Here is a 9402-nt window from a genome sequence, read left to right on the forward strand (position 1 = left end):
CTAACGCCGAGGTTGTTTAGGAGAGTAGATGCCCTAAAAAACAAGGAGATTATGTTCATATGAAGCCTCCTAAAGTTCTTCTTAAAGCTACTAGCACCTGAGCTAACTATAAAGCGTAGTGTAACGTAACAGTTGAGCTGGGGGCTAGCTGGCTAACGAAGATAAATACCAACTGACAGCCACATTTAAGCTCTCAAACATGAATTTAAGATATTTCGTTTACCAAGAGAGAGTTATAAATATGTTTACTATATGTGTAAAAGTTAACATTACCTCGCAAGGATTATTATTCTTGACTTTGACGCAGTTATCATTGCTCCTTTAAACACAGACATCTTCCATAACGTCCATAAATTTCACGTAGCAGCAACACGCAGAGAGCGGACTGTTAATTGGTTGAAATATCTGTCAGTCTGATGAACACGCCCATTTTTCAGTTGTTCTGCTATGTGATTGGTTAAATAATCTGCCCATAAAATACACCTTGGACGTAACACACGTAGCCGTGTGTTTTTCTTTTTTTCTTTTTTCTTTTTATAAAACTTTAACAACTGAAATAGAACATTGATTATACTCAAAATAAAGCAAATTATAAATATATACATTTTCACCAATTACGCGATAAAATACATTTAAATAATTGACAGATAATTTGTAATAATACCCACCAACCTCTCTAAAAAAAACTTCAGAAGGAAGATTAAAATGTTTATAAATCTTTGAAGCCATTCTATCTTAAGGCACCATCCATTAGGTTAAAATCAGCCTCTCCTCAGCAGATTTATTTACATCACTCTTCTTCCTTATTTAACGATGTTCGTTTTTCCACATGCAATTACGACTATTTGGATTCTTAAACATAATTTTGTCAGACATATATACAAGCTGGACAGACAACTGTAGATGTGTTTCATTATTCTTCAGAAAATGTCAACATCAGAGGAAGGATTTGAGGAGCTTTGGATCCGTGGTCAATCCGGTAGATGGCAGTATTGACAGACTGCAGCTGCTTTGAATTTGCGCAGAGAAGAAGAATCAAGAGAAAAGGCAAAGGCGTGACGAGAATCCCGTGATTCGGGTTTCACTGTGGACGTGGAGGGAGTCTGTTTAAGGTACATTGTGTTTATTTGGAGTTGTTTAAAACTAATGACTGCAGTAGATACCAAACTCGTACAGAAGACTCGTCTTGTTCGTGTTTCTTTACTGCCAAGAAGTTAAGAAGTATCGCTTTTTTGTGAACTTTTTTAGTTGGTGCGACGAAATTCCGTCACATATCTTTTTAAATTAGCGAAATAAAAGTTGGTTGAACAGTTTTTAATAATTGGTGTTTCTCTGTTTCAGGGTCAAAAACATGGATGTTCGAACTGGTTTAATTGCGTTGTTTTGCTTGATTGGACTCACCTGGGCGCAGCCGGTCAAGTACATTGATTGCGGTGAGTTTCACTTCACTTTAGACATTTCCTTCTCTTACTGTCGATTCGTCATTCTTCCTGGTTAAATACGAGGAAGAATTAAAAAATAAAACGTGTAAAAACGCTTTGAACGAGGAAATATAGCGGCTTAAATGCAATTTTAAATTGAAATGCCTTCTAAATTTATTGAGACTTAAATGTAGGTGCTGAGGGTTTTTTTTTAACCAGGTTCCAACAGGAATGGGTCTAAAAACATTGTGAAACCTGAATGTTAATAATTAATCCTGAAACCCCTTACCTGATTGAACTAGGACATTTTGATTAAATCACCAACTCATTTTTGAATGAATCCAATTTTTAACTTTATTTTGTGGAAATGACAAGGTTTGCATAGATGAACAGTTCCCAAATTTCTCTACACCTACACTGCCTATAGACCAGTGATCTTATCAGTAGCTGGCTGGAGTTTAATTGTATTTTCTTCAAAAAATGCTTAAAAATTAAGCTTTCCTGTGAATCACTGAAATGATGTATGCTTGCCGTTTTAGTTTCTTTTAGGGTAATTTTCTTGTTTGAACACTTGTTTAAGACCTTTTCTCTTCAGCTTAAGGCAACATGACTTCTTGAAAGTACATAGACATATTCAAGTAGTTTCATGATCCCCGTTATGTGATAAGTAAGACCATAGCATTGAATATTTAGCATCTCTATATTATGATGGTTGCATTACCCCTTTGTATGAACAAGGGTATTATTGGTGCTTGGTGTCTTTTCTTTTGTATTGGATGTTTGTATTATTAACATGAAGACATGTTAAAGAATTTGTCACTTTTGGGACAGACCAAGTTTATCTGCTTAAACCACCATGTTTTACTGTCTATTGCAAAGACTGTGTATTTGGGTTGCCTAGATGCACAAAGGGCAATCTTACACTCCACATATGATCAAATGTTGCAGAGTTTTTCCTTTGGTCATCTGTTGGGCAAATTGTAACCTAATGCCCCTTTGCTGACTCTTTGCATTTGAAATCATTTTAGCTAAGCAGCCTGTTTTTTTGGCTTAATTCTTTTGAAAGATGCACTTAATTGTTGAAGCAACTTCATATTACTCTGACCTATTTGGGGTAGAGCCACTCCCACCATATCTGTTCTTGGCAACAAATGATTATTGATATTGTAAGATATTTGATTTCTCATCACCAGACAAAGACAGTGTTTTTTTTTTCTTTCCATGTTTGTTTCCAGGCTCCACTTCAGGCAAAGTGATTGGTGTGGACATCAACCCTTGTCCTAATCAGCCATGTCAGCTTCACAAAGGAAACTCCTACACTGTCAACGTCACCTTCACTAGCAGTATGTTTTGTTTTTTTTTGTTTGTTTTTTTTTAACTTTTCTTTGAAATGCTTTCACCTGCCCAACAGTTCAACCTAAATGTGTGTTTTTAATCCATCCTCCTGAAGATGTGGATAGTGACAAGAGCACCGCTGTGGTTCACGGTATTGTTGGAGGAATCCCGATCCCGTTTTCCATCCCTGTGCCGGATGGCTGCAGGTCTGGAATCCAGTGTCCCATCAAGACTGGGGAGACCTACAACTACCAGGCTTCATTACCAGTAAAGACTGAGTATCCTTCAGTAAGTATGATTCTCAGCTCTTCAGACATTATGTTTTGTAGTTTATTTTTAGTCTGATGGGGGTGGATGAAGTTCTCCCTCCTTCCTCCCCCATTTCTTCCGACTGATGACATGATGCACTTTGGTCACCGTGACTCTCTTCTGGATTCCTAGATAAAATGCGTTGTGGAGTGGGAACTGACAGATAACGGCAACAAAGATCTGTTCTGCATCAAATTCCCAGTTCAGATTGTGAACTGAGACGGCCTAATAGAAGAACCTCAGACGAGCTTTTCTTAAAAAGGGATTCAGCTTTGAGTAACAACTACTTCTTGTAAGATTTCATCATGTTCAAATTTGTTTTCTCTCTGCTCATTTCACAACTCTCTGCACACATTAAATCTACAATAATGCCACTCATTATGTGTTAACTGCCTAATATTCAATTTTAAGAGTGAAGAATTTAAAATGGTGTCTGAAGATGAACCACATTCCACCACTGTGCAAATGTTTACTGGCTGCTATGTAGTCTGAAAACTTTCTTTATTGATATTTTGTAATATCCCATACTGACCTGCTTGAAAATCTGTTGAATTGGCCAGGAAATATGCAACCAAAGTGCAAATAAAGAAATCTATCTCTAGTAATAACCTGAGTTATTTATTTTTGTTTGAGATACTCTGCCTTGTTTTGAAATGTTGATGGCTTAAAGCTAATGAAAATAATTTCTCAGAAACCTTCAATAGATCAGTGAAATTCATAATCTGGTCTATACAACCACAGAGAAGTCTACAGATTTTTGCAAATGTCCAATAGATGATTCTTGGTTCACTGAACAAGAACAGTAAGCCTCAAGAAGTGACTGTAGCTACAGTCACTTCAACAGTAGCTAATTGATTAGCTGCAACAGTAGCTAATGGATAAAGCTGCATTTATGGAGAAATGTATATAGAAGGATCCCAGCTCAACTATTAAATATAAGTTATACATGGAGATAATTTTAAGTTGACCTGCAATTTTTTGTAGAACTTGATTTAAAAACAGAAACTGAATTCTCATTTATCTGGGTTTTTGGAACATTGAAATGGGTTCAATCAAATCATAATAGGAATTGGTTTGTTTTTGTAGCAAACTAACAGTCTGATCCATAGAAAAGAGTTTTGTGCAGTGAATCAGCTCTTCCTTGCATCATGTGACATGGTGTCATGTTTGCATACAACAGAAGTGAGTCAGACATCTGGTCAGTGGCTTCTTTTTTAAAAATTCAAAGACTTTAAATGTCAGCATCAGGTTTGCAGCCAAAAAGAAAACGGTTTTAGAGGAAGTGACTTTTTTTTCTCTATTCCAAAATCTGCATAAAAGTTTCATTTTCCCCCCAAACAATGAGGCTAATCGCCACATCACTGCCAATCTGTATATTTCCCAAGGATACAGTTGGCTTGATTCCTGCAATCGCTGTGAAACTGGATAGCCTCCACTGAACCCATCACTTTCATATTGAAATGGTGCAAATCAGCTTTTTTTGGGATGGGAGATGTGTGAAAATTATAACCACCGCATAAAAAAAAAAACCCACACACACCATTCTTGTAGGATCACATGAGAATTAACTACTGATGTTGCACTTAGTTTGGTTTCTTGAAATCTGGGTTTTGATTAACTGTAAGCCACAATCTGTGATATTAACAGAAATAAAAGCTTCAAATATGTTACTGTGATACATAAAAGTTTAACTGAATTGCTGAAATTGTGTATAATTTGAATGTCTTATGAATCAAGTTTTTAACTTTAAGAACTTGTGAAAATAATCAGAATTTATTTACTCTTCAAATCAACAGCCAGTGTCTCTGATCCAACAAACCTGAATCAAATGTCTAAATTACATCCTTCGTATGCAGTCAAGTTCTCCAGAATCCTAATGACCTGATTATTTGACTCAGGTGTGTTGAAGCCGGGATGCAAATTTTCACCTTCAACCTCTTTCTACAGGAATGTTTTTATCAAAGGTACAAGACGCACTGAGATTTTATTGTTAGCAAAGGGCAGTAACAACGAAGGGAATGTACAAATGTAGAGAGGAAACAGGTTCTTTTCTCAGCTCAATGCATAACACTGAAGGATTATGACTTGGTTATGACACAGGTTACATGTACAGTAAAAAATGTTTAAAGCAGCTTTAAAAGTCCTTCCTGGAGATCAATAAATGCTGTGCTTTCTGGCGGAACCAAGAGATCCAATACAAAAGCAACAATAACGAGAGAGCTTTTGTACAGCTTAAAATGCAAGCTAATGTGTAACCATAAAAAATTGTAAAAATATCTAACATATGAACTAGATTAGTGGGACTGAGAGATATTAAATGAGTTTAATTGAAATTAACCTCAGAAAATATTAAACTAAATTTAGTTGTTTTCTTCTAAAAACTCATTAAGGCAATTTGCTTTAAAATAACTCCTTTGCAAAAAACAGGTTTAATAAAAACTGGTTGGGAAATATTAGAAACGTCACAGCTTTGTTAGGAGCAGCTGGGCAGATGGAGAAGCTGGATCAAAATAAACAACTGCTTCTTTTTGCATCTTTTTGATGAATAAAAAAAGAGCAGTCTTTATCACTTAGTCACTACGTCATAACATGTGGAAGAAGTAGGATGTTTCCACATTAAAGTAAACAGCAAACTGATGCAACAGATCCCAGACAGCCAATCTGAAGCAGTCCCTAAACATAAACTCCTTCAACATTAAGAAAGTTAGAGCAAAACTAGGTTGATAGGGCTCTGTAGCCTTTACTGCAGTAAAAAGGCAACTAGACATTACATAACAAGCCAAAGTAAAAACTTGGGTGTTATTGTTTAGTATTTTAAGTATGACCCAGATGCTTGTTGTGATTTTTATTGTCCGTTTTGCTTCAGCTTTTCCAGCCGCTGCAGCAGAGCGTTTCCAAACGCTTCTCTGTATCCCGGACTGAGCGTGTCCAGAAGGGAGTAAACGGTCTCGTGGTACTGGGTGTTCAGCTCCTCATTCACCTCATCAAAAGCATACCCCACCACCTGTTCAAGTAGAAGATGAATTAGTTCTTTCAAAAACAAAAACAAAACAAAAAAAAAAACTTCAAAACCTCTCCATCCCCAGCGTCTCCTACCCTGAGTCCGGCCTCGGTCAGCTCCAGACAGTAGCGGTTCCCCTCTCTCGTCTCCACGTTGATGTAAGCCACGTCCAACGCGCTGGTGAGGCTCTGCGAGACGTGCATTTCTGTTACGGCGAAGAGAACGTCGTTGACGATTGCGTCCGCCTCCAACCTCATGTCCTTGACGTCTCCGAGTTCAACTGAGTCTTCATCAAAGGCGGATGATATGGACTCCTCCGGGGGACAGTCTACCTCCATCTCCTGCAACACAGAGCAGCAGAGTTTACAGGCATCGCTGCAGCTTTGAACTTAAGACTCTGAAGATGAAATTGGGTTTGTGGTGTTCTTTATTGTTATGGAAAGCAATACAAAGAAGTCACTGGTTTCTATAGCAATAAAGTAAACTAATAGAACAGCCTGATTGATGGAAAACACAATTTTGTGCAGTGAAGCAGCTCTTTTTTCTTATATCATTATCTGACTGTGTGTCATGTTTGCCAAAAACAGAAGTGAAAAACAGACATGTGACATCTGACTGTTCACCAAGCTCCATTTTTAAAATACACATGTGGGCATCAGGTGTCTAGTCAAATAAATAAAACCAGTTTTAATGGAAACACGATTGGTTTTCTTTTCTGTTCCAAAATCTTCCCAAGAAATAAAACTAAATAATTCCCTCATCTTTCTCCAAGCATCAAGTCTACGAAGTTCATCACTGCTAATCTTTGTATTTCCCAAGGATATATTTGTAATAACCACTAATTAAGGTAACACCGGTTGTATTTCGACAGTTTTCTGCATTTCTTGAACAAGTTGAAACGTGCCTTGGTCTCTTTATGCAAGTGTGCAGTTCAACTCGGCATTTCTGTGTGTCAGCATTTGCAAACTGCTTCACATGTGGCTTCGTCATCATTTTCTCAGTTGGCTTTGTGTCTGCGATGGAAGTGACACTGGACAGCCTCCACTGAGCCTATCACTTCTATATTAAACAGAGAATCAGCCTTTCTATGCGAGGGGAAATAAGCAGAGGATCATGTGAAAATGAATTACTGATACTGTTTTGTGCTTTTCTGTTAGTTTCACTGGTTTTGGTTTTACACAAGAATTTTGTCAAAACCTCTTTGTTACTGATTAATAGCAGGACTGACTGATATATTATGATTTAAACATCCAGGAACTTACAAACCATTCAAACCCAGGCCTTCGTTACATATCGTCACAAAGGTTATGCGTTCAATGGATTTTATGTGACAGACCTATTAAAAGTAGTCCATACTTGAAATGATACATAGTTTAAAATAATGTTATGCAAATAAAAATCTGAATATTGTGCAATGCATTGGGATTCACTCCATTTTAATTTGATACCCCTAAATAAAATCCAGTATGAGCAATTCTAATGTGTCTTTTAATCTCAGTCTGTTTATATTTATGTTTTTCATTTGAAATTGGTACAATTTCAATTTATCTTAGAAGGAGGATTTTTTTTAAGGTGTGCCAGTAAATGTGCTGTCATCCCACAAAAGAACCAGTGATTCAGCTGCTTACTCAAACCCACAAGATAAAAACTGATACAGCAACAGCAAATGTATCCTTTTAATTTAAAAATATATGCAGAGTAATCTAGATTGCAGCTTACAAAAATCTATTGCCAAATATAAATATGTAAACATATACACAAGTTTATTATTGAGTGTTAAGTTTTTAATGGGAAACAAAATGATAGAAAACTAAATACAATCTATTTTACTCGATTTCAGCATATAACTTGCACTTTCGTATAAACGTTCAAAACTAAAATAGCGACATCTTGTGGACATCTAAGAATGAGACGAATATTTCAACATGAGCTTCAATAAACTGAAACATGTTTTATATATTTTATTTTTCTTAAAGGGATGTAGGTATGTATATCTATAAGGCTATTTCCGAATTCAAAGTTAAGCTAAATTTGCTACTAACGGGAGAACAACAACTGAACACCTATATTGTATTTTGGTAACACTGTGAAGATATTAAACATGAATATGCGTATAATTTAAGGAGAAATAAAGAGTTGAGGTATGGTTTAAAAATGTTAAATCCATTTTAACGAGGTTTTAACTGCGTTTATTTTTCTCACCTCCTCGTTGGTTGTCTTCTTCCGGCTCGTAGAAGCTTCCAGCCTCCTCTCTGAGCTGCTCTGTGTGGGGATGGATCACTCCGACCAGTTTCTTCTAGCCTTGATTAAAATAAGATTTATAGCAACCGAAAGAGAGGATAGAATCTCTCTTAGCTATTTTATTATTCTACTAAAAATTGTTGGCCACACAAAAGCTTGATAGGTATCTGGATCAATAAAAAGATGTACCACGAGCATAACGGTCTTCCCACTTTATGACATCACGAACTAATCCCACCCCTGAGTGTGATCGTGATTATGCTGCATTCACAAGCAGTTGACAATTGAGAATGCATAAATTGAGTGAAAAATTATGATAATACATTTTTAAACCAATCAATCAACAAAGAGCAGTTCTTAACCCAGAATTTATGGACAATACAATCCTTTCATTCACTCTATAGTATGAAACCATCATTCTTTGAGTTGGAATATTTTATTTCCGAGGGGTTTCGAATGCAGCATTGTCCATTGGTGCGAAGTCATGAAAGTGTTTGTAAACAACTCAATCAGGTAACTTACGTGCTGCTTTAATGTAATTATTATTAGCTTATTAAATGCTTAACTTTTAGCATGTGTAATTGAAATGCTTGTATTGTGTATATATGTAATTATGAATGTAACGTTAAAGTCTTGATAAAAGAAGAAATGTTTGGTTTTATTTTAGCTAGCTTGCTAACTAGCTCAATGCTACAATCTTAGCTTGACGTTAGCAACCGGCCGGCTATGAAGGCTGTGAATGCTTCAGTTTCAGTATATCCACTATGCTAATAGGCTGCTAAACATCAGCTAGCTTAATGACTTGCCTTTGTCTAACCGGTTGTCAAAGCACATGTCCGGTCGGTCAATGACAGCTGTGTTTTTGTGTACAGAGCTAAGGCCCGACAGAGATTTTTATTTTTATTTCTGTGACGCTCACGGCTATTTCGTAAGCAGATATGAGTTTGAGAAAGGAGAATACTTATACTCACAACGTTAAAATACTTTACGCTTATTTAGAAATGTCATTTCACTTACGATTGGGAGCAGTTTAATAAATGTACAAAGTATAAACAGCCAAAACTTCTTCTTATTATTATTGTTTTTTTAATTTGT

The 9402-nt window shown here is 36.3% G+C and overlaps 2 protein-coding genes across 4 annotated transcripts; one reads left to right on the plus strand and one right to left on the minus strand.

Moving 5' to 3' along the window:
• Nucleotides 1–1003: 1003 nt before the first annotated feature.
• Nucleotides 1004–3670, plus strand: LOC106961567 (epididymal secretory protein E1-like). 3 transcript variants are annotated; one of them, XM_015055377.1, is made up of 5 exons: nt 1004–1112; nt 1342–1433; nt 2657–2764; nt 2872–3044; nt 3198–3670. In XM_015055377.1, exons 2-5 carry the CDS (start codon nt 1352–1354, stop codon nt 3282–3284), a joined length of 450 nt encoding a protein of 149 aa, XP_014910863.1. In that variant the 5' UTR covers nt 1004–1112; nt 1342–1351; the 3' UTR covers nt 3285–3670. The 3 variants fall into 3 exon arrangements, with proteins under 3 accessions (XP_014910863.1, XP_014910864.1, XP_014910862.1); XM_015055378.1 differs by having other exon boundaries at nt 1069–1251; XM_015055376.1 differs by having other exon boundaries at nt 1070–1245; nt 1340–1433.
• A 1365-nt stretch (nt 3671–5035) lies between these two features.
• LOC106961566 (GSK3-beta interaction protein-like) lies at nt 5036–8539 on the minus strand. The gene is made up of 3 exons (XM_015055374.1): nt 8269–8539; nt 6162–6407; nt 5036–6069 (listed from the first exon to the last, which is right to left on the minus strand). The coding sequence occupies exons 2-3, from the start codon at nt 6402–6404 to the stop codon at nt 5911–5913; spliced, it is 402 nt and encodes a 133-aa protein (XP_014910860.1). The 5' UTR covers nt 6405–6407; nt 8269–8539; the 3' UTR covers nt 5036–5910.
• Nucleotides 8540–9402: the final 863 nt, after the last annotated feature.

The sequence above is a fragment of the Poecilia latipinna genome, unplaced genomic scaffold (genome assembly GCF_001443285.1).
Source record: "Poecilia latipinna isolate Pla-1442-1.1 unplaced genomic scaffold, P_latipinna-1.0 Scaffold1312, whole genome shotgun sequence".
Taxonomy (NCBI): Eukaryota; Metazoa; Chordata; class Actinopteri; order Cyprinodontiformes; family Poeciliidae; genus Poecilia; species Poecilia latipinna.